The sequence below is a fragment of the Petaurus breviceps genome, unplaced genomic scaffold, assembly GCF_028583685.1.
Source record: "Petaurus breviceps papuanus isolate PSGF00001 unplaced genomic scaffold, PetGlider_PUasm1.0 138, whole genome shotgun sequence".
Classification (NCBI taxonomy): Eukaryota; Metazoa; Chordata; class Mammalia; order Diprotodontia; family Petauridae; genus Petaurus; species Petaurus breviceps.
In genome coordinates this window covers 24,895,766-24,921,417 of record NW_027185694.1, presented here as the reverse complement: position 1 = coordinate 24,921,417, position 25,652 = coordinate 24,895,766, and the positions used below count along the sequence as shown (strand labels likewise).

General features: G+C 37.0%; 1 protein-coding gene across 3 annotated transcripts in view; it reads left to right on the top strand.

The window, feature by feature from the left end:
• Nucleotides 1–25,652, top strand: part of LOC138177415 (lipase maturation factor 1-like) — a 618,163-nt gene that overhangs the window by 417,235 nt on the left and 175,276 nt on the right. For all 3 annotated transcript variants that reach the window (XR_011172496.1, XM_069108612.1, XM_069108603.1), the window contains one exon: nucleotides 9,445–9,754. Coding sequence is in view for 2 of the 3 variants with exons in the window: in XM_069108612.1 (XP_068964713.1) it covers nucleotides 9,445–9,754 (310 nt within the window). In the remaining variant the exon portion in view is untranslated. The remainder of the gene's footprint in view (nucleotides 1–9,444; nucleotides 9,755–25,652) is intronic.

Sequence of the window (25,652 nt, the reverse complement as noted above, 5' to 3'; positions counted from 1 at the left end):
TCATTACCACTCTAGCTCATCAAATTTTACTGTAACTGTCACTGTTTTATTAAATGTATTTTTGCCTGTTTCTTGAAGGCAGCATCTACTATATGAATAATTTTTCTATGCCTTATAATTTTGTTTGCTTTTCTATATATTTGGGAGTGTCTAACTTAATGATGTCATTAAAAAGAAGGCTTTGGTCATGGGATGAATGGTCTTTTGCAGCAGGATGTTGATATTAATCATTCAGTCAATGCTTTTGAGTTTCTGTTGTTCCAGATACTTTCATTATATTCTTCCATGTTGCTTTTCTCTTGTTTGCATTGTCAGTGTGCAAAGGAAATATTTACTACTTTCAATCTTTAGAACTTTACATGTTTTACAGTCAGTGTTGCTCTTGTAACATAGCTCTTCTTGCCTATTTCATTACTTAAATAAAACATTGACATGTCACTGAGTTTAATGTTTAGCTACTTTTTAGCATGGTTTGTTTGATTCTTTAAAAAAGAAATGAGAAAGAAAAGAGGCTTATAAAATGAAAGACTGCTGGGCATGTGATAGGATGGAATGATCTTAGTATTGGAGAGGTTTTTTAACAATGCATATTCTTCTAGTGTTCTGGAAAAGCCATATTGCTCAAGTGAGATACTCATCAATTCTTTCTTGATCTTCTAGTGTCATCTTGTTTACAAGTAAGACGGAGAACATTATGTCTATAGTTGCTCACCATATTTGGCTACTTGGGAATATTGATTGGAACACATTTGTTGGTGCTGCTCATAGAGCAAGAGGACTTCTAGGTCTGGGAGCTGGGATGAGTGAACTATATATTAACGCACACATATAGCATATTTATTTCAAATATATACATACATACTTATGTTTAAACAATTATAATGTATATTATATTATAAACGAGTTAATTTGAAAAGATTTCCAAATGGCATAATTTAAATTTATGTATTATGTGTAATTTAAAATGTGACTAGGATATAAAATAAAATGTGACTAGGATATTTTCTGCTTATCAGAAGTTTCCTGCAAAATCTGATATATATGTATATACATATGCAGGTATACACATTTATGTATTATAAATGCATTAGGTATTAAATTATATTATGAATATATACACATTCATAATGTATACATATAGATATTTTATATATAATATATTACATGTGAAATTATAGTAACACATGTGATTACATATCCTATATGATAACATAGAATATATGTATATGTATATGTGTATTCATGTGTATATATACCTTGTCAGACAGGAGAGACTTCTTAATTTGAGTAAACTGGCCCACTGAATGTCTCATTAAAAGTTCTGCCTTTGAATATTTGTCTAAAGAAATGGCTTGATATAATGGTAAGAATTCTGGACTTGGAGTCAGAACTCCTGGTTTCTGGTCCCAACTCTGTTACTTATAAGTGATGTGAGTGAATTATGCACTTTGCATTCATTTTGTGAAGAAAGTACTTTATAAATCTCAAAGAACTCTACAAATGTGAGCTGTTATTTTTATGTAAGATGTTTTATAACTACAGAATCTTAGAGCTGGGATTCCAAAACCATCTCAGAGTCCATCTAGTTAAGCACTTAGTTGAACAAGCATTCTCTCTACAATATTGCCAATAAGTAGTCATCTTCATTCCTGACATACTTCAAGTGAGACAGCCCATTCTGCTTCTGGACACTTTTAATTGTTAGAAAGTTACTTTTTTTTTGGTCTGTTTTTAACATCAAATCTAAATCTATTTCTCTGCAGCTTTCACCTGCTGTTTCTCATCCTTCCCTTTAGGGCAAATCAGAACACGTCTACACTTTTTCTTCTGTATGACTGCCCTTCCTATCCTTGAAGGAAAGCTATTATCCCCACCTTCCACCCCCAACCCCTACCCTGGTTCTTCTGTACTCTGTGTCAACTATTAGCTTAGTTTCTTCTGACTGTCCTCTAATGACATTATCTAGTTCTCTTAGACAATTAGGTGGCACAGTGGAGAGAGCACTGGATCTGAATTCAGGAAGACTTGAACTCAAATCTAGTCTTAGACACTTGCAAACTTTGTGACCACGGACAAGTCACTTAACTTCTCTCTGTCTCATTTTCCTCAACCTCCCAGGGCTGTTGTGAGATAATGAGATATTTGTTAAGTGTTCAATTTTCGCTCAACATATACTAAACCCTGAATAAACACTTGTTTCTCTTCTCTCCTTCCTTTTTTTCTTTCCTCCTTCTTCCCTTCCCTTCCTTCTTTACAAACCATAAAGAATTATGCAACTGTAAGTTATTAATTTTAATAAATAAGTTTTTGAATGTAGTTCTAGAAATATGTAGAAGAGTGTGAAATTTTGCAGAATCTCAGATATGATGCTCCCTTTTAGTTATCCCGGCGATAATGTATTTTGCTCTCTAAACAAAGAAGAGGATGGAAGATATGCCGAGTTAGTATAACTTAGAGATCTTCTTTCTACCATCAGAAATCAAGGATATGACTCAGTATTTGTGACCACTTTTTGAGGACTACACAGAAAATTTAAGAAAGAACTTGGAGTACTTCTCAGGGTAAAAGGCAGTTTTTAACATGTAAGAAAAATTACTTTTCTTATTGGTTCCAAGATTGTTAGCTTAGTGTTCCAGTGATAAAACTGCTTTTTAAAAATTGTCCTTTGAAAGTATTGCTATTTTTCTGTTTTGTTTTTTGGCCCAAATGCTGTGATTCATGGCTTTACTCTATATGCCAGTTTATAATAATGTCTTTTCTTCTTCTAAATTGCTATGCCCTGTGCAGTATTATATGGCTAGTGTATACTTTATGCAATTTCCACAGTGCATATTTTTTTCCAATTCTCTCTTCCCTTGTTTACATTGTATATGTCACAGGGGTTGATTTAGATTTTTCTAAACTGATTAGCAGTCATAGATTGTGTAGCATTTTGAGGGAAATTTGATTAGCACTTTTTGAAAATTGTATAGCTTATTGCCCTGTTAATTAAGGTAAATTATGCCTTACCAGTGCTTTTTTAGCTCAGGCTTCTTTTTAAAACAAAACCAAAGTACAAGATGATTGAAGTTGCAAAGTCTACTTATCTCAGTTTACATGCATATTTGCTAACCTCTTAGTTGCTTTTTGGAGAGTTGGAGGAGAAAAATGGTACCAAAGGATACATAAAATGTTGCTTCATTTTATGTTATTTTTGAGTGTCCATTGGTTCTTAAACTTTATGGGAAATTTGTTCTTTTCCTCTCTTCCAGTCCACCCTTGTTCTAATGAAATGGTCTGCTTGGTTTTACAAGCTTTTCTGTAAAATGCTTTTAGTTTATAAAAAAAAGAACAAGGGAGAGAGAGTAGCTGTACCATTTCAGTACTGCTACAATACGTACCTTTCTAAACATTTTTTATTATTTGTAAGGTTTCTTTGTCATAGTGTAGAATGTTAACTAGGCTAAACAAAAGCCGCTAGAGAGAACAGCAATTCTGAGTTGGTCCTCTCTTAGTATTATGGCCTTTATCCGAAAGGAGGAAAAATTAAATCCAGTTCAATTACATTTTCCATGTTTAATTAAAAAAAGGAAATACTTATGGAATATGTTGAATCCCTTTACATATTTTTACAGTAAATCCATTATCACTTCTTTCTGGACTATATTTAATAGAAAGGTAGAGGTATATAATGGTTATTTACAGGGTAACTTGTTTGTATTCTCAGTGATTATCATTATTTGAAATGTTCATTTATTCATGTTCATTTACAGCCATTTTTATCACATTGCGTAGTGAAGGGAGAAATAACCTTTTCATTCTCCAAATTGAAATTTCATCAGTTTTCATATTCTCAGATTTTACTTCAAGTTGTCAAATTTCTCATTTTACTTCTTACTTCTTACACTTAAACTTACTTTTATCACTCAGGTATATTTAAAAATGTAAAGAATATTTTGTGCATTTCCATGAATTACATTCTTAGCTTCTGAGTATAAAACTTCTTAGAGTTAATATAACTCTTTGAAATAATAAGGACATTTTGGGTCTTTTTAATTTGGGTCATTTTGTGGTCAATTTTTTTTTCCTTCAAGTAAAAAGCAGTGTTATTTTCACACAGTTTATAGAGGTTAGTGTATCAAAGTTTATATATAACTCCAAATATAGTTTGCACAATTCACAAGTTTTGCTTTTCCAATAAAGTTGTTGCTTTATAAAATTTTACATTAGGTATTGTGTTATGTAGAACAATGTAAAATAGAGTTGGATCTTAAGTGGAAAATTCAGCTGTGTAGCTGTTACTAATTAGAGCTGGGGTTGCTAAGGTTGATGACCTTTGGAGACTCCTGATGACCTATGGCAGGAATCACAAATGATTTGGAATAGGTATTCAGTGTCTTGCTCCTAAACTTCTTAGTATTCCTAGAACATGCCCTATTATTTCTTGTCTCTTTGCATTGGCGTCTGTCATTCCTTCTTCTTAGAATGTCCTCCTCTCCCAGTTTTTCCCACACAATTCGCGTTGGTTCTTTGGAGTATTGTTAATATGCAATTTCTTCTAAAGTTTTCCTGTTTCCTCCATCTGGTTTTAACCTCTCCCTCCCTGGAAACAAATTAAGCAAACCATTTTATGCACCAAATATAGAGACTTCATATTAGACCTTCTGTCCTAGTTACTTGTGTCTTATCTGTCCTATACCATAAGGTCGAAGAGGGGAGAAGCTGAGTTGTACTCTTTTTATCCTCAGTACTGTTAAGAACAATATTTTGTCTTTAGTTGTTGCTTGATAAATGTTGCTGAAGGATTAGCAGAGTGTATAATAAAAACATAGTTGGATTAGGCAGTAGATATTTAGGTTTAGAGACGTCACTTTATGTCTCCACAAACTGGTGTGAATTACCATTAATTTGATGATTTAGTCTATTACACAATCATTGGTTTATTATTTATGATAATACTCTTGTTCATAGGTTAGAAAATTAATGCAAATATTGCTACTGAAGAGATATTGAGACTTATTGTAAGCTGAAAACCTGATGACTTTGGACAGATCATTTACTGCTTTGGTCCTTAGTTTTGCTGTTGCACGATAGGGGATTGGGCTAGATGATCACCAAGGTCCCTCATAGCTTTAACGTATAACTATGACCTAACAGGGATTTTGAAAAAAGTGAGAGAACCTAGGAGAGAACCAATTTTTTTCTCTATGGCACATCAAATTCTAATCTTGTGACATATAATTAATTAAGGGTTGTAATGTCTTTAAGAACTTTTGGTGCCTATTTTTAGCTTGTTCAGTAATTTTCTAAAGTAGAAAACATCAGTGACTTGTTAAAATCTCAATTTTGAAGACCAAATGCATTTTAAGTTCTTCTGTTTTAAACATGCTTTTATAGGTGGATGACCCTGAAGACCTTTGTAGGTTAGAGCCACTAACAGAATGACTTGCTTTTATTGCAGAAGTCTTTTCAACAATACTGGCAAAACAAATAAGCAACCCCTGCCTTCCCCCCCCCCCCCCCCCCCCAAACAACAACAACAACGACAAAAAAAACTTGCTCTATTGAACCAGGTCACTATTTTTTTTTGTTTGTTTTTTGCTTTTTGGAGGGGGGAAGGCAGGGCTATTGGGGTTAAGTGACTTGCTCAAGATCACACGGTTAGTGTCTGAAGTAAGATTTAAACTCAGGTCCTGTCACCATTTTTAATATGAACTCTCCATAGCTCCTAAAAGTTGGCTCACGGTAGGAATCTGCCCTTTTTACTGGGATTTGTTCATTTGGGATATGATCCTCCTTAAAAAAAAAGGAACTGTTTCCCTTATACTACTCTTTGCAATGAGAAATGTTATTACATATTGTGAATTTATACACATGAACATGAAGGTTGTAATATTTGAATCAGAGATGAAATAAATAATGATGAAAATTAGAATCTAAGAAAGGACTCTGGAAGCTGTTTTATTTTTCTTTGTTCTTAGGAATAGATATTTTTATGAAGCTAATTAAAAGCTAGATTTTGGTCTCTAGAGGTTTTAGTATCACCGTCAAAAATGTAATTCTAAATTGTTATGATTACTTTCATACAAAGTACTACTAGGTAAGGATGTTAGTGAAAACTTGGGAAGAATAAGTTTTATATGATAGCTTACATTTATGTTATATTTTATAGTTTATAAAGTCCAAGTATTATTATCATTTTATGGATAAAATACTGAGGATTAACAAAATGAAGTAGTTTACATACAATCACAAGCTAGCAGGTATCAGAGTCAGCTGCAAAATTCTTCAACAAAAAGCCTTTCCTGACACCCTTTAAATTGCCTTCCTTTCTTCTGTCATTATCTCCAATTTATACTTTATATATCTTATTTGTACATAATTGTTTTTGTGTCACTTCCCACATTAGAATGTGAGCTCCTTGAGCAAAGTGACTTTTTTTTTTTTAACCTTTCTTTGTATCCCCAACAGTGTCTGGCACATAGTAAGAAGAAGGGAGCAAACATTTGTTAAGCACCTACTATGTGCCAGGTACGGTGCTTAGTGCTTTACAAACAGCCTTACAATACAATCTTATTCAACCCTCAAAAAGACTCTATGAGATAGGTGCTGTTATTATCCCCTTGTAGTTTAATAAATGCTTATTGACTGACTGACAGAATTAGAACCAACTGGTTGCAAGAAAGCAGATTTTGTTTCATATACATGCTTTTTTCTTTTCTTTCCTTTTTTAATTTTTGGTCAAGTTTTGGAATACCTGCAGTAATAATAGCATATTGTGGAGACACCTTACTCTAATACACTTTACTCCAAGGTAGAGAACTCTAGGCTAGATACAGAATAGTTAGATTGAGAACCAACAATTAGGTCAGAACCTCCAAAGTATTGACTAATGGGTTGATATCTAGGTATAGTCTAACTAATATGAACCATTTTTATTGATAGAAGGGCCAGGGGAGGTGTTTAATTCACATGGAGGGTCTAATAGAGGCTATACACAATTAGAACAACTATACGATTAGCAGGGATTGGTTGGTTATTCAGTTTATTGCACAGCAGGGGTGTTCCATATAGATAATTGTAGCAGCTTCATCAGTAACCCCAGGTAGAGCAGCACCGCCATTGCCTGAGACAACCTTTATTTCTTTGCCCAGGTTCTAGAAGAATTGGGAGTAGGTACTGGTCTCTCAAAGGCCAGTGGGATCTGCTCTTCAAAAGACCCAGTCACAAACCTAATCAATCAATCAATCAATCAATCAATAAACATTTTTAAGGCACATACTGGGTACCAAGCACCAACCAAGTGCTTTTCAACAGATGTGGCAAGGGTGCTGTGTAGGATGGGCAGTTCCTTAGATGAAAGAGAGCTCCCTTTGGGGTCTTTATTGTGGGATTACTGGTTCCTTGAACATCCCAGCTCAGCTACTTATTGTATGTGTGGGCTTGGGAAGTGACAGGTTCTCTGGGTCTTGGTTTCCTCCTTTGTAACAGGAGGGGATTGGAATAGATAGTCTTTTAGATCCTTTTTAGCTTTGAATCTTATGATACTATTAATTCAAACCCCTGTCTTTTGATTACAAGTTCATTGATCTTTCCTTTACATTGAGCTGCTAACAATAGTTTGTGTTTTAGGTAGAAAATAGTGCCTTTTGGCTATCTTAAACTCATCAACTTCCCCAACCCAACATTTAAAATGGAACTCATTATCTTTCTTCTCAAACCCTTTCTTCTTCCTAAATTCCCTATTATTGCTGAGAGTACCACTACCCTCCCACTTACCCAGACTCCTCAGTCTAGGTGTCCTATTTCATTCCTTACTCTCTTGCTCTCTATATTCAGTTAGTTTCCAAGCCCTGTCATTTCTACCTTCATAACATCTCTTTCATAATCACCCTTCTCTGACACTTCAGCCACTTTGGTGCGGGCCCTTTTCACCTCATGCAGGCACCATTGCAGCAGCCTGCTGGTTGGTGTCTCCCTACTCTAGTTCATCCTCCGCTCAGCTGTCAAGATGATCTTCCAAAAATACAGGTCTGACCACATCACTTCTCTGTTTACAGTGACTTCCTGTGGTGTGCAGGATCAAATAGAAAATACTTTGACTTTTGAAGTCCTTCATAACCTGGCCTCTTTCTACTTTTCCAGTCTTTTTGCATTTCCTGCTACACACTCTTTGATCCAGTGACACTGACCTCCTTGCTGTTCCTCACACATGACATCCCATCTCCCAACTCTGGGCATTTTCACTTGCTATTTCCCCCATGACTGGAACTCTATCCATCTTCATCTCTACTTCATGGCTTCCTTCACATCTTAGAGAAAGCCCCATCTTCTGCAAGATTTCCCTGTCTTCCTTAGCGCTTTCCTTCTGAGCTTATCTCCAATTTATTCTGTATTTATCTTGTTTTTACATAGTTATTTACATGTTATCTCCTCCATTAGACTGTGAGCTCCTTGAGAGCAGGGACTATTCCTTACTCTCTCCCCTACCTTTTTTAAATCTCCAGTGCTTAGTACAATGCCTGGAACAGAGTAATTGCTTTATAAATGATTATAAATTATTCTAGTGTGTATACTACAATACATAGGGAAGATGTCCTGAAATCCCAGGTTATGAAAGTGATTTCTGCTGTGGATCTGCCACTTTTGTTTGGGAATTATTAGATATGGATTTAATAAAGGCAGAGTATAGTTAATTGATTTTAAAATTCTGATTTATTATCAATTTTATCTTCACAAGTAAAGGCAAACATAAAGATGTAAATAGTATTGTAAGTTGTACTATCTTATAGAGCAAAATTTCTTTTTTTGTGTCATAGACACTTGGTGAAGTTTGTGGTATTTTTTTTTCAGAATTTTTTTAATTGCATGAAATGCAACAAACAGGATTACAAAGGAAACCAGTTATATTGACATAGTTATCAAAATATTAAAAAAATCAGTTTAATAGACCTCAGGTTAAGAATCTCTGGCAGAGTAACTCCACTGAATTTCAATAGTAAGGTCATAAAAATGTCTTATGATGATAAAGGGATAAATGATGGAGACAAAGTTCTGGATTCAGGTTTTTCTGAATCAGTTCACTTTTTTGAAAGAAAAGTGCGAGATCTTGATTGGGTTGTTTTCATTGTAGTAAAAAATTTTAGGAGTTCTTTTATATCTCTCAAAATACAATTTTCTAAATGGTAGATGAGTTAAAATATGGCAAGCCAAAAACCGTAGTTTATCTTCTTGGGAAAGAAGACTTTATTCACAATGCTATTCCTTCCTGCCTTATTCTCTTCTAAGATTTTACAATAACTTCAGAATCTCTTAAAACTCTACTCTTAACCAGTAGATGAACCTTTCTCTTTTCTACTTACACAACATGGTTTCATCTATACACCTAAGCAATTCTCATTGGATTCAGGTAGCTGGTTTTAATTCATTTCTCTTATTCCTTCTTTAATTGTGTTTCCTTTACAGTTGTGGCATTCTTGGTGGCCTATAATCAAAATAAACAGTTGATTGGAGAAAAGGGACTCCTGCCAAGCAAACTGTACCTAAAGCAAATTCAGCAGTACTTCAAAGGTAAATCTGCCTGGGATTCCTTCAGTTACTCTCCAACAATCATCTGGTTCCTGGACTGGTCATATATGGACTTCATCTTGGATTCAATATCTCTTCTTGGTCTAGGAGTTTCAGCTTTCATAATAATAACTAGTTGTGCAAATATGATTCTCATGGCTGTGCTCTGGATTCTCTACTTTTCGCTGGTCCATGTTGGACAGATCTGGTAAGTGGAATAAATAGCACCCTTTCCCCACTTTTATCCCCAGATTTGTGATCTTTGAAAATTGCTATATTTCACTATTAATATGGTCTGATGCATTTAAACTAAACTGTATTTTCTCTCTATAGTGAGAACCTTTCTTTCATTTATATGAATGTTAAACTATTTAGTAACCAGAAGTAAATAAGAATTACCATTTGAATGAGACAAAGTATTTTCAACTTAGTGTTGAAAACATTTTTCATTCCAGTTCCTGATGCCTGTTATTGTAGTATGAAGAATGATCCTGTAGTCTTAAAATCTATATCAACAGAATGCACAAAGCTAAAAGCCTGACTAGAAACTGTACACCTGTTGTCCAAGGAGTAGTAGTCTAGCCAAGTTTAGATTTAGCCATTTAGTATTGATTTTTTTCTTCATAGGAAATCATGAAGACTCTACCAAGATAAGGAGATTGTATTCTAAATTGTTGGATTTCACAAGTAAAAGATGGAGGAGATAGTCATTTACTTAAAAAAATCTGGGAGTTTTAATGGACTGTAAGCCCTGTTTGAATTAGCAGGGTGATGTGGCAACCAAAAAAACCAGACCAAAAACTAATGTAGACTTAGACTACATTAATAGGGACATAATGTCTCTAATGAGCGAAATCAAAGATCCCCTGGATTCTCTTCTACTTGGACCACACCTGAACTACAGGGTTCAGATCTGGGCACTTCGTTTTAGAAGAGAAAAGTGATGAACTAGACAGTTTCCAAAAGAGGGCAGCCAGGATAGTGCTGTATGAGGACCAGTTAAAAAAAAAAAAACAACTTAGGACAATAGCCTGAAGGAAAGAAGACAATGAGAGGGAATGGGACATCATAGGGGGTCTAAGAATATCAGAACAGATGTCATGGGGAAAGTGGGATTGCATTGTGCCACCTGACTTCAGAGGGTAGAACTAGGAGAAATGAGTAGTAGTTGCAAAGACTTACATTTAAGTTTTATGTAAAAATAATTATTAACAATTACAGCTAGCCAGAAGTGGAATGAGCTGCTTTAGACCTCTTTACTTGGGGTCCTCCAGTAGTCAAACTGACTACTTGCTAATAATCAGATTTGTAGCTGAAACCTCTTATTAGAAAGTGAAGTTCAGGGACTACCTTATTTTTCTATTTGCAACCCCAGTGCTTATCACAATGTTTTACACATTTTTTTCTTCATTCATTCATGTTGAAGTGGGACCCTTTATTCAGGTAAGCATTAGATATGTGGATAGATAAGGTGGCTCTGAGGTTGCCTTCAGTTCTGAGATTCTGTGATTACAAGATATTCTATAAGACTCACATGAATGGAATCACAGGTCCTTTCAAATACTGAAGAGGCTGGAGAGCATAAATGCCCTCACAGTCACAAATAAGTTAGCACTTTTCAGAGTTATAATTATAGAAAACATTTCAGAGATGTAACTGTAGAAACTGATTTTTCATAGGCAGTTGATATCATGGTACCTTTGCCAAGAAAACCCTAAATGGGACCATGAAGGGTCAGACACAACTGAAATGACTAAGCAACCATGTCATGGTATAGTGGATAGAATGTTGAGTTGAGAAGACCTCAGTTGAAATCCAGCCTCAGACACTAGCTGTGTGACCTTGGGAAAGTTGCTTAGCCTGTTTGCTTCAATTTCCTCATCTGTAAAATGGGGATAATAATAGCACATACCTCCCAGGGTTGTTTTGAGGTTCAAATGAGATAATTGTAAAGTGTTTAGCACAGTATCTAGCACATAGTAAGCACTATATAAGTGTTAGCTATTTTTATTAGTATCATTGTGTGATAGTAATGGCAATTAAAGATTCCCCTGTATTGGCTTGGTTTTCAAATTGATTGTGTTAAAACCCAGAGCTTGTTAATCCCACCTGTGGGATGGACTTGTTGATGTGAAAAGAAAGTCCTGAACTGGGAGGAGCTGGTGACCTATGCTGGTATTCTGGTGCTCTCCATTTTATTCAGTGACAAACCAAGAACAGAGAAGATCAAAACATGACATCATTCCAAATACAGCATTTACTAAGCCTGATTAAATAATCTCCAAGGACTACCCCACCCCAGGACCTTCCAATCATTCAATCAATTACAAAGTCCCTGTTCTAAATACTACTCCACCCCTAGGCTGTACCTTCATTTAGTCCACCACAAAGCCCCTCTTCTCAAATGGAGATTAGTTTCCAAACATAAGTAAAGTACATTCATTTGCTCAACCATAGAACACAAAAAGGTCAAAAGTTCCCCACCCCTGGATCACAATTGAATCTACCCCAGAGTTACATCAAGTTTAAGCTCAGCACTTAATACCCAAATGGAGCTCTTTTCTTCATCTTGACCGGCAAGTTCTCAGCAATCTTAGTTCCTGGGGAGACAAGGCTTAGCAAGGCCATAAGATACATTGCCAGTCTCTTCACTAATTCATCCTCTGTCTGTAGAACAGTCCTAGAACCCCTGAAAACATTAGCAAAACCCTCTCCTAGGATTTCTGTAAACATACAACAAGAAAATGCTTCTTCAGGGCTTCTGAACCAACAGAAAGGTTCCCAGACCCCTGCAACAACAGCACTGTCCTTCACCAGTGGACAGTATTCACTCTCTGTCTGCAGGACAGTCTCAGGGCTTCTTAACCAAAAGCCAGGTTCCAGGACTTCTTCAACAACAGGACTGTCTTTCACCAGTGGACAAATCTGGCAAAAGAACATCAAAACAGACAGACAAAGTACCAGCAAAACAGCCATGTCTCCTCAGTCCTTGGCAGCTCAGGGGGCAGGTCTCAAAAGTCCAGGGCAATTCAAAGCTGCCACCAACAATTCTCTTAGTTTCTCTCTCTCTCTCCACGAGGTGCTGCTTCCAAAAAAAAGTTCTTCTGCCTCTCTCTTGTCTCTCCAAATCTACGTCACCAGCTCCTCCCAGTTCAGGACTTTCTTTTCACATCAACAAGTCCATCCCACAGGTGGGATTAACAAGCTCTGGGTTTTAACACAATCAATTTGAAAACCAAGCCAATACAGGGGAATCTTTAATTGCCATTACTATCACACATTGTTTCATGATCCTTTTTTCATAATTCTGTTCTGTTTTCATAAATAAAATCAGCCTTTTAGTTGGATATAGTAATTTAATTAAAATTGTTAAAGTTCTTTTTAGGTGTTTACATTTTTATAGGGCAGAGGAAGAGCAAAAAAATCCCTCATAGATCTAGAACCATTTTGGTTTTTACTGTTGCCTTGTCTAAGATCATGGTTGCCAAGCCACCATGGCTGACCTTTTTGAATTTGCCAGAGACATAATAAATTTTGCTCCAGCCCCTCATTTCCTTGTATTTTTAATACAGAATTAGCATGAGGACCTCACCCTACCCCCTGCACCTTCCCCAAATCCCCAAGTTAATTGTGTGTGGTGAGGAAGTCTGTTCTCTCTCAGTTATTGCCTTCATTTTTCATTCTTCATACCCTTCACCTGATCTTACTAATGTAGCACGCTTTTCTTCCCCTCTACCCTCCCCTTCAACTTTCAGTAATAGGCATATTACAGCAAAGGTGTGACCTTTTCTCTACAGGGGGTAGAGGTGTAACATTCTTCCAGAGTCATTGAGTTGCTGCCAAGAGGAAGAAAAAAGCAGCATTTTGCAATATGTGCCAATTTAAAGGCTGTTGAATGGCTACTGTTGCTTTGGGGAGGGGGAGGAGAAAGAGGAAAGGAGAGGAGGAAAGAGGGTGAAAGAGAGAAAATGCAAACTTTTAGTCTTTTTCTTTTACTTAAGGTGGTTTCCATTGCTTTAAAATGTAAGGAATTATGATGACAATTGGTGACATAATTTATGGGATTGACATTTAAATCAAAATAGATAAAGTTTTGGCAACTTAGAATCATAAAAGTCATTAAGTCAGAGTCATTTTGTCAAAGCAATTTGGAACTAGAAGGGAACTTAAAAATCATTTAGTCTAATCCCTGATTTTACATATAGAGAAACTGAAGGCCAGAGGAGCTATGATCTACATAATATTAAAGTACTTATTAATTCCAGAGCCAGGGTTAGAACACAGGTCTTCTGTCTCTTTAAGTTCAGTGCTTTTTCTGCTATATCACAGTCTTTATTTTTCTTGATCTCTCTGCTTGTATCAACAATGTAATAGTCACAATGCCTACGGTAACTATAAATATGCTGATATGGTTATTAATCACAAAATATACCAGGATCTCTACATAGGGGATAAAGCTAGAACATTTATTCAAATACCAGAAAACTGAGTCCCAATACGAGAAAGTCAAAGCCATCACAGTAGTTATGAAGTTGGCACACATAGTTAATGTAGTAAACACCCACATTCACAAGCCTTCAAAACATAACAGGCTACCTCAGGCAAAGGTCCTCTTCTCTTCACTTATGACAACTGCTCAGTGTCCGCGCAGTGTGCTCCCAGCAGCTTCAGCCCCCTGCAGTTCCCGTCCCTGGCAGTCCTCAGCAGGAGTCCTTAACAGAAATTCTGGCTGGCTCAAAAAAAAAAAAAGGAGTGCGAGGCACCACTGCCACCGCTGCTGCTGCCTCTGCTGCCAGGCTTCTGGTTACTACACATGCTCTAGCTTGGCTTCCGCTTCCTCTTGCCCCACCCCTTCCTGCTACGTCAGCAAATTCAAGGGGCATGGAAGATCTTTAAATCCCATATCCCTTACACTGCTACATGGTATGGTGGATCCTCTTCTTACCAACACCTTTTTCTCCTTGTGTTTTCACTGTTCCCTCCTCCTTTTCCTACCTGTCTGTATGCTTCTTTTCAGTTCCTTTGCAGGAACACCTTCCTTCTTCCTACACTAAGGTATAGATTATCTCAGGGCTTTGTCCTGGGCACTTTTTTCTTTTATTTCTGCATTCTATTTCTTGGCAATTTCATTAGGTCTCATGGAATTGTGAAGATGACCCCCATCTACTTAGATCCAGCCCTATTTTCTCTTCTAATCTCCAGTCCTGAATTACCAATTACCTATTGGATGTGCCCAAATGAATACTTTATAGTCACCTCAAACTTATGTCCAAAACAGAACTGATATCTTTTTCCCTCAACCTTCTCCATTTCCTAACTTTTCTCTGTCATAGGCACCACCATATCTTGAGTAACCCAGGTTTATAATCTGAATTACCAGTAATTCTTTCCTCTTCCAATTAGTTGCTAAGTCTGATTTTACCTCACCTGCTTCTGCTTCCCCCTCACTCCCCCACTCACATGACTATTATACTAACTTAGGTACGCATCATTGTTCTCCTAGGTCTTATATCAGGTCTATGCTGATGCTGAATGCGAATTTAGGATCCAGGGAGAATGAATCAGTGAACCAGATAATGAAAAAGAATTTTTTAATAAATAATAATACTCAGCAAAAGTATACACTGACAAAAACACCTTTCTAGGTCCCATGATTTATAAAAGTAATAGCCCACATAGGAATAAACAGTCTGTCAGGTCTAAAGAACTAAACCCCATTCTTGATACTGGTTTATACAGGCTTCATCAAAAAAGTTGGTCTTAGTGTATATAACCTGTCTCTGCTCTGGGTTTCAGTAACTAAGTGATATGCATGAATATTGAGTTATTAAAGCTACATGGCCTAGCTGTTTTACTCCTTGGCCCCAGTCCTGTCCTGACTGCAGTGGGACCAACCAATACTATATTTGAAGCCTAGTGGTCAGACTTCAGTTCTAGGTACTAATGAATAGTGCTTCCAAGAGGAACAATGACACTCTAAACAAAAAAGTAATCGTAGCTATAACTACACCCATTCTGGGTCAGAATAATTGTGTGCCAAGAGAGTAAACCAGTGTGAATAGTACAGAAGAGCTGGAGGCTGAGTGAGGAAGATAAAGCCTGGAGGACAACAATTGGGGTGTAGACTTTACTACCGGAACTCGAAGGACTAAAAGAATTTCTCTGCTCCAAAATGATATCAAATTCAGAAGCTGAGGGTTTGTAATTCCTGGCTTGCAATTTGTCCCTAAGACTAAGTTATCTTTTCTCCTTTGGCTTTACAATTTGTTCTGTGTAAGCTGATCCCTCAGTTACCACTTTTCCTTCATGGCAGCATCTACCTATATGCAAATAAAACTGTGTTTTCTGGCCTAGGGTATAATGATTCCAAATTTCTCTGGCTGTCCCATTGCCTATTCCTTGACTTTCACCCACATTCGAGGCAGAAAGATTTATTGGATGGTACCCTCCCCTTCCTCTTATTCTGTCTCTCCAATATGGTCATGATTCACTTCTTTTTTTTTTTTAATATTTTTAAGCAATCGGGGTTAAGTAACTTGCTCAAGGTTACACGACCAGTTATTTCTGGGTGTGGTGCTGAGCGTCTGAGCCCGGGATTCAATCTCCAGGTCGTCCCAACACTGGAGCCGGTACTCTTACTCACTGAGCCACCTGGCTGCCCCTCATGATTCACTTCTACTGGTAAATCCTCTTTAGTTTTTAGGGGTGATTTTCCCAAACCATCCAGGGAGGAAAGTAAACATAAGGTTTGGAGGGATATCCTAGCTTTCTCTCTTTTCTACAGTTCTCAACAAAACTAGACTAGGGATAGCCATATTGGTGTTATATTGAGCAGTAAAATATCCTTGCCATCACCACTTACCTTTTTTACCCTATAAGTGGCATTATAGAAATGCTGAGCTGGGAAACTGATCTCCTCACCCTCATCCCTCCACTTCCTTCTCCCCACCCCAAATTGACAACGTTTGAGCATAGTCACACCTCCACAAGGTAATGAGTCATTTGTCAAAATTGGGGGCCAAAAAACATCTAGTCCTTAAGAAAGAATCCTGAGATAAGCCAAATGAAAGTGCCAAGGAACATTATGGGATTTATCACAAACCTGTCAAGTTCTATAGATGAATTAGGTCAGGGAATGGTCATAAGGAACAAATATGCCCACAGCACTATTCCATTTGACTGAGGGAAAATGTGGTCTTTGCTAAGTGCTGACATGGCCCACCTAAGTGTATAAATTATTAATTTAGTTTTATCACTCATTCTTTCAGCAAAGGCCTATCACTGGTCCTGCCCTGACCAGAAACCAGGCTCCCAACCACTTAGATCCATAGAAACAGAACCAAATTGTAGAAAAGGTGATTTGATTCTTTTTCTCAGGACAACCTTACAGACCATCCAAATGCCCTGAAGCTCAGTCTGCTGGGAATATAGCTCAATTTCTGCCCCTGGGGATAAACTCAGGTTAACAACCACAACCTACATAATGAAAAAGTAGCCCATCTATTCTAAAGAGCTACACATCCTTGGGGCAGCTAGGTGGTGCAGTGAATAGAACACCGGCCCTGGAGTCAGGAGGACCTGAATTCAAATGCCATCTCAGACACTTGACACACTTACTAGCTGTGTGACCTTGGGCAAGTTGCTTAACCCCAATTGCCTTGTCTTCCCTCCTCAAAAAAAAAAAGAGCTGTACATCCTTCTTGCTGCTGGTATATAAAATTCACCAAAAAGCAGGCTATTCCTTAGTCCATTTAGCTCAGCCCTGCTTCAGTCCTCCATGCCTAAGGAATATGCATACACTTTGAGTCACTAATGCCAGGAAGAATAGCTAGCTCCTTAGTCCTCAAAGCCTGGGCATAAAGAGTAAGCCTGCACTGTAGCACTTGGATTATTTTAAGAGCCTCTTTCTTGGTCTCCCTACCTCTAGTTCCTTTCCCTCTTCAGTCCATTTTCCACACTTGCCAAACTGATATACCTAAAGTCTGACCATTCAGTGATTCTTTCTTGCTCCTCCAATAAAATACAGACTCTTCTGTTTGACTTTTAAAGCCCTTTGCTTTCTGGCTCCAGCATCATTTTTTAGGCTTATTCATTATTGTTTTCCATGCATTTTGTGGTCTAGTTACACTAGCTTTGTTTATCATTCTTAAACATGACATTTCACCTTCTATCCCTGTGCTTTTTGCACAGACTGCCCCTGATTCTCGGAATACGTGTCATCATTGCCTGGAAGAATCCTTAAATTCCTTCAAAGTTTACTTGCCATCCCACTTCATATATGAAGCTTATTCTGATTCTTCTAGTTGATGGCACCTCCTCCTGAAATAGCTGTTTTCCTCCTTGCTCTTCAGGCTTTCTTATATATGTTACACCCTTTCCTAAATCCTTTAGTCTAACTAAAATGGCATTCTTCTTCTTCATATGGGGTAATCCATCTTATGTTTCTGTGCCTTTATCTCATTCCTGACAAGCATTCCTTCCTCACTTTGACCTCTCAGAATCCCTAGTTTTCTTTTTTAAATTTTTTTTAAAAAATAATTTCTTTGTTTACTTTTAGTTTACAGGATTCAATTCCACAATTCCTTGAGTTTCACATTTTGTTCCCCTCCCTCCTTTCCCCCCCATGGCGGCATATAATCACGTATAGGATCTGTAAATACTTTCACATTATACATTAGTCAGGTTATAAAGACGGATTGTATCAGATAGAATGAAAAATGGTAAAGGACATAAAACCAAACAATAAAGGGAAGATCAGGTATTTTGCTTCCTTCTGGATATAAACTCAGTTCTTTCTAGTTCTTTTTCTGGATGCACACATTTCTCTCCATCATGAGCCTTTTGGGATTGACTTATATCACTGCATTGCTGAGAAGAGTCCAGTCCATCAAAGTTGGTCATCACATATACATTGTGTCTGTAATTGTATACAAATTTCTCCTGGTTCTACTCTTCTCACTCAGCATCAGTTCGTATAAGCCTCTCCAGGTAAATATGAAGTCCATCTGCTCCTTGTTTCTTATAGCACAATAGAATTCCATAACATGCATATACCACATTCCTCAATTGATGGGCACCCCCTTAATTTCCAGTTCTTTGCCACCACAAAAAGAGCTGCTATAAACATTTTTGTACATATGGGTCTTCCTTCCACTTCTATGGTGGTATTGTTGGGTGAAAGGATATGAAAGTATTTATAGCCCTTTGAGCATAATTCCAGATTGCTCTCCAGAAAGGCCAACAATGCATCAGTGTTCCAATTTGCCCAAATCCTCAGCATTTGTCATTTTACTGTTTTGTCATCTTAGCCACTCTGACTGGTGAGATGTGGTACCTCAGAGTTGTTTTGATTTGCATGTCTCTAATCAATAGTGATTTAGAACATTTCTTCATGTGCTTATAGATATCTTTAATTTCTTTCTCTGAAAACTGCCTGTTCATATCCTTTGACCATTTATCAATTGGGCAATGACTTGTATTCTTATAAATTTGACTCAATTCTCTGTATATTTTAGAAATGAGTCCTTTGTCAGACATATAGGTTATAAAGATTCTTTCCCAATTTCCCATCTCCCTCTTAATCTTGGTTACATTGGCTTTGTACAGAAGCTTTTCAATTTCATGTAGTCAAAATTATCCATTTTACATTTTATAATGTTCTCTAATTCTTGTTTAGTCATAAAGTCTTTCCCTCTCCAAAAGTCTGACAGGTAAATTATTCCTTGTTTTCCGAGACTGGTTATACTATCAACCTTTATACCTAGATCATGCACCCATTTAGACTTGATTTTGGTATATGGTGTTAAGATAATGGTCTATGCCCAGTTTCTGCCATACTATATTCCAGTTTTCCCAACAGTTTTTGTCAAATAGTGAGTTCTTATCCCCAAAACTAGGCTCTGGGGGTTTATCAAACAATAGATTACTATAGTTGTTGACTTCTGAATCTCTTGTGCCTAATCTATCCCATTGATCCACTCCTCTATTCCTCAGCCAGTACCAAGTAGTTTTGATGACTGCTGCTTTATAATACAGATTGAAATGTGGTATAGCTAGTCTCCCTTCCCTAGCATTTCTTTTCATTAATTCCCTTGATATTCTGGACCTTTTATTCTTCCAAATGAATTTTGTTACTATTTTTTCTAGCTCTAAAAAGTAGGTTTTTTTGGTAAATTAATTGGTATGGCACTAAATGTATAATTTAATTTAGGTAAAGTTGTCATTTTTGTTATATTAGCTTGACCCAGCCATGAGCAATTGATATTTTTCCAATTAGTTAGATCTGATTTTATTCGTGTGGAATGTGTTTTGTAGTTGTGGTCATATAGGTCCTGGGTTTGTTTTGGCAGGTAGATTCCCAAATATTTTATAATGTCTACAGTAACTTTAAATGGTATTTCTCTTTCTATCTCTAGCTGTTGAATTTCATTGGAAATATATAGGAATGCTGAGGATTTATGTGGGTTCATTTTATATCCTGCAACTTTGCCAAATTTATTTATTGTCTCAAGTAGTTTTTGACTTGATTCTCTCATTTGCAAAGAGTGATAGCTTGGTCTCTTCTTTGCCTAATTTGATTCCTTTGATTTCTTTTTCTTCTTTAATTGCTACTGCTAACATTTCTAGTACCAGATTGAATAAGAGGGATGATAGTGGACACCCTTGTTTCACCCCTGATCTTATGGGAAATGCTTCTAGCTTCTCCCCATTACATAAAATACTTGCTGATGGCTTTAAATAGATGCTACCTATTATTTTAAGGAAGGCTCCATTTATTTATGGAAGGCTCCTATAATTTATAATGTTTTTAATAGGAATGGATGTTGTATTTTGTCAAAAGCCTTTTCTGCATCTGTTGAGATGATCATGTGGTTTTTGCTAGTTTTATTGTTGATATGATCAATTATACTGATGGTTTTCCTAATATTAAACCATCCTTGCATTCCTGGAATAAATCCTACCTGATCAAAGTGTATTATTCTTGAGATAAGTTGCTGTAGTCTTTCTGCTAGTATTTTATTTAGAATTTTTGCATCTATATTCATGAGGGAGATTGGTCTATAATTTTCTTTCTCTGTTTTATCTCTTCCTGATTTAGATATCAGTACCATATTTGTGTCATAAAAAGAATTTGGTAGGACTTCTTCTTCACTAATTTTCCCAAATAGTTTGTAGAGTATTGGAATCAATTGTTCTTTAAATGTTTGATAGAATTCACTAGTAAATCCATCTGGCCCTGGAGATTTTTTCCTAAGGAGCTGACTGATGGCTTGTTCACTTTCTTTTTCTGAGATGGGGTTATTTAAGTAATTTACTTCCTCTTCAGTTAATCTGGGCAACTTGTATTTGTATATGTCAAATTTATGTGCATACAATTGGGAAAAATAATTCCTAATTATTGTTTTGATTTCCTCTTCATTGGAGGTAGATTCACCCTTTTCATTTTTGATACTCATAATTTGGTTTTCTTCTTTCTTTTTTTTTTATCATATTGACTAAGGGTCTATCAATTTTGATGTTTTTTTCATAAAACCAGCTCTTAGTTTTATTTATTAATACAATAGTTTTCTTAATTTCCGTTTTATTAATCTCTCCTTTGGTTTTCAATATTTCTAATTTAGTATTTAATTGGGGATTTTGGATTTGTCCTTTTTCTAGGTTTTTCAATTGCATGCCCAATTCGTTGATCTCCCTTTTCTCTAATTTAATCATGTATGCACTCAGTGATATAGAACTTTCCCTAAGAACTGCCTTTAATGCATCCCACAAATTTTGGTATGTTGTCTCATTATTATCATTCCCTTGAATGAAATTACTGATTGTTTCTACAATTTCTTTTTTGACCTATTTATTCTTTAGGATTAAATTGTTTAATTTCCAATTAGTTTTTAGTCTGTCTTTCCAAGGCCCTTTATTGCATATAATTTTTATTGCATCATGATCTGAGAAGGATGCATTTAATATTTCTGCCTTACTGCATAGAGTTGTGAGGTTTTTATGCCCTAGAATGTGGTCAGTTTTTGAGTATGTGCCATGAATCGCTGAGAAGAAAGTATGTTCCTTTTTATCCCCATTCAGTTTTCTCCAGAGATCTGTCATACCTATCCTCTCTAAAATCCTGTTCACCTCCTTAACTTCTTTCTTGTTTATTTTTAGGTTGGATTTATCAAGTTCAGAGAGTGGGAGATTAAGGTCTCCCACTAGTATAGTTTTGCTATCTATTTCTTCCTCTAATTCCTTTACCTTCTCCTCTACGAATTTGGATGCTATACCACTTGGTGCATATATGTTAAGTAATGATATTGCTTCATTCTTGATGGTGCCTTTTAACAGGATATGGTTTCCTTCCTTATCTCTTTTAATTAGGTCAATTTTTGCTTTTGCTTTATCTGAGATAAGGATTGCTACCCCTGCTTTTTTACTTTAGCTGAGGCATGATATATTTTACTCTAGCCTTTTATCTTTACCCTGTGTGTATCCCTCTGTTTCAGATGTGTTTCTTGTAAACAGCATATTGTAGGATCATGATTTCTAATCCATTCTGCTATCCGTCTCTTATGGGAGAGTTCATTCCATTCACATTTACAGTTATGATTGTTATCTGTTTCTTTCCCTCCATCCTATTCCCTCCCCTGTTAATGCTCATATTTTTCCCCCTTCTCCCTTGCCCCCCCTTAATAGTTTTCCTTTTGATCACCGCCTCCCTCAGTATTCCCTTATCAGTCCCCCTCCCTTTTTCTCCCCTTTCCCCTTACTTCTTCCCTCCCTACTAACCACCCCTCCCCTTTCATAGCCTTTTCCCCCTTCTACTGCCTGTAGGATATTTTTATACTTAATGAAGTATGTTATTTCTTGTTCGCACCAAGAGTGACAGGAACAAATCTTATGCAAAGCTCCTCTCCCTCCCCTCTATCCCTCTAAAATGATACTTTTTGTGTTTCTTCTCTATAGAGTCCTATGCTTAACTGGTTGTTATTCCCTCCTTGCACCAGAACCAATGAGGGAAAAGCTCATATGATTCCCATCTCCCTCCCTTCTTTTCCTCTGCTATACTGTTGTTATGCCTCTTTGTGTGGCATAATTTACCCTTTTCCACTTCATTCATTCCTCTTCTTCCATTGCAGTCCCTTTGTAGCCCTTAGTAAGAATTTTTTAAAATCGTTATTTTGTGTATTTTATACTCATACCCTCTACTTATCTATAACCAGTTTGCTCTTATCAAATAGCAGGGTGTATGTGTGTGTGTGTGTGTGTTTGTGTGTGTATGTATGTGTTTTCCTTGTTTACCTTTCTACGTCACTATTGCATCTCATAATTGGAGGTTGACTTTTCCATTCAGTTCTGGCTTTTTTATCAGGAAGGTATGGAACTCTGTTATATCGTTGAATGACCATCTCTTTGCCTGGAAGAATATGCTCAGTCTCGCTGGGTATGTGATCCTTGGTTGTAACCCGAGCTCTTTTGCCTTCCGGAAAATTGTATTCCACTGCCTCCGATCTTTCAGTGTAGAGGCTGCCAAATCCTGTGCGATCCTCACTGTGGACCCTCGATATTTGAATTGTTTCTTTCTGGCTGCTTGAAATATTTTCTCTTTTATCTGGTAGTTCTGGAGTTTGGCCACAACATTTCGAGGACTTTTCAGTTTGGGATCTCTTTCAGCAGGCTTCAGGTGGATTCTCTTGATTTCTATTTTACCCTCAGGTTCTAGTGTCTCAGGGCAGTTTTCTTTAACGAGCTCTTGGAGAATGTTGTCCAGGCTCATTTTTTCATCATGATTTTCTGGTAGGCCTATGATTCTCAGATTATCTCTCCTGGATCTGTTTTCCAGGTCAGTTATTTTTCCATTGAGGTATTTAACTCATTTTCTAATTTTTTCATTCTTGTTGTTTTGTTTGACTAATTTTTGGTTCCTCATAGAGTTATTTGTTTCAATTTGGTTGATTCTAGTTTTTAGCAAATCATTTTCCTTGGTTAATTTTTGGAGCTCCTTTTCCGTATCATACACTTTTCTTTTTAGAGAGATTATTTCTTCATTATAATGTTTTTCTAATTCTGCAATTTTGGTTTTGAGAGAATTATTCATTTTGTCTTCTATCTCTCTCATTCGGTTTTCAAAGTTCCTTTTGATGTCATCTAGGAGAGCTTTCTGTGCTTGGGATCTGTTCCCTGTTCATGTTTAAGCTGTGGGTGTGGAGTCCACATTGTCTCCCTCTGAGTTTGGTTCCTCCCTCTGAGGATAGTAGGACTCCAGAGTCTTTGTAGTCTGCTTTCTACCCATTTTGAGGCAGGGCCCTAGCCATGCCCTTCCTCTAGGGATCCCCAGCCTTTATTGTAGGGGGTTTTGCCCTGGGGTAATAATTACTATGTTTTCAGGGTCATTGGGCGGGGTTTGAGCAGGGGAGGTTCACTCTGTCATCCTGGTGTTTGGAGGTCCTGATAGGGGCTTTTTTTTTTTTATTTCTTGGCCATGAAGTGGTAGCCCCAGGAGTATTTGCTGTCCAGGACGCGGGCCCCTGCATTTTGTTCTTACCTTGCACTTTCCAGTCCCAGCCCTTTGGTGATAGGCCTGGTAGTGGCCCTTGTGGTTGGTGGCACGACTTGCCTTTGGAGTTGATCAGGCGCCTTCCAGGCCTGCCTCTGTGTCTCGAATCCCTAATTTTCTTAAAAACTCAGCTCAAATTCCACTTTTTTTGAGACCTTTCCCAATGACCTCTTAACTATTAGGGCCTCCTCCCTGAAATTACATAGTATGTATTTGTGTACACGTGTATGTGCATGTAAAGTTTTATGTACCCTAAATAAATTGTAAGTTCTTTGAGGGCAGAGATTTTCGGCTTTGTCTTTTTACCCCTACCACCTAGCATAGTACCTGGTATATAGAATTGTTTTTTCATAAATGCCTTTTTTGACCAATTGGCACATAGTAGGTGCTTAATAAATACTTGATGAATTGAATTGAAATTTTTTGGGGGGGCAGATTAGTAAAAAAAAAAAAAAAAGAAAAGTCCTGAACTCAGATTCAAAAAGTCCTGTCCTTAGCTTCTTGGAATATACTCATGGGCCATCATATTATGGAGTTTAGTTTGCTTTCTTACCCTCCTGGTGGCATCCTGAGTCTACTATTATTGACATAAACATTCTAAGGGGATACTCAAAGATATAGTCTAGTTAGTATTAGGAAATGATCAAGGACTGCTCCAAGTCCTCCTCATGTGAGCTGCTGAAGGAGAATATAGCAAGCCCAAATTGTTGGCCTAGTGCCAGTCCAAAATCAGTAGACTAGCAATCCAGAGTCACTTTACTGCCTTTGTTACATTAGTTATAAAGAGATCTTAGGAGGCCTTATATATTGGAAATGTTTTTTGACGTAATTTAAGGTCTTTGGAAGAGTGATGCTTTTTAAAATGCTATTATTAGTACTTTAGTGAAACTCAAATACTCTGATGGATTTACATCACATTTATTTGTTCTTCAGTGGTAAAGATCAGAATCCAAGTATGCATACCTTCACTGCTATGAAGTCTATACCCTAGAGGGATCAAAGAAAGAGGAATAGGGCCCATATGTGCAAAAATATTTATAATAGCTCTTTTTGTAGTGGCAAAGATTTGGAAAATGAGGGTGTGCCCAACAATTGGGGAATGGTTAAAAAAATTATTGTATTTGAATGTGGTATAATTCTGTTATGCTATAAGAAATGATGAAGGGAAAGGATTCACAAAAATATGGGAAGACTTGTGTGAACTAATGGAAAGGGAGTAGAGCCTGGAGAAAAATTTACAGAATAACCATAATATTATAAATTGAATGGCTTAAGAACTCTGATCAGGAGGTGGATCCAAGATGGCAGCATAGAAGCAGGAAAACTCTGTGGGCTCCCCCCCCCATAACCACCTCAAATACCTATAAAATATGACTCCAAACAAATTTTAGAGCTACAGAACCCACAAAGTGACAGAGAGAAACAAATCTCCTACTGAAGGCAGGCTGGCAGGAATGGTCCATTGCAGCGTGCTGGGTGCAGAGCCCAGCCCCACTTGAGCCCATGGTTTTAGCCCCAGGGCAGCCCCAACCAGTGGCTACAGCAGACTTCTGGAGAGTGGATC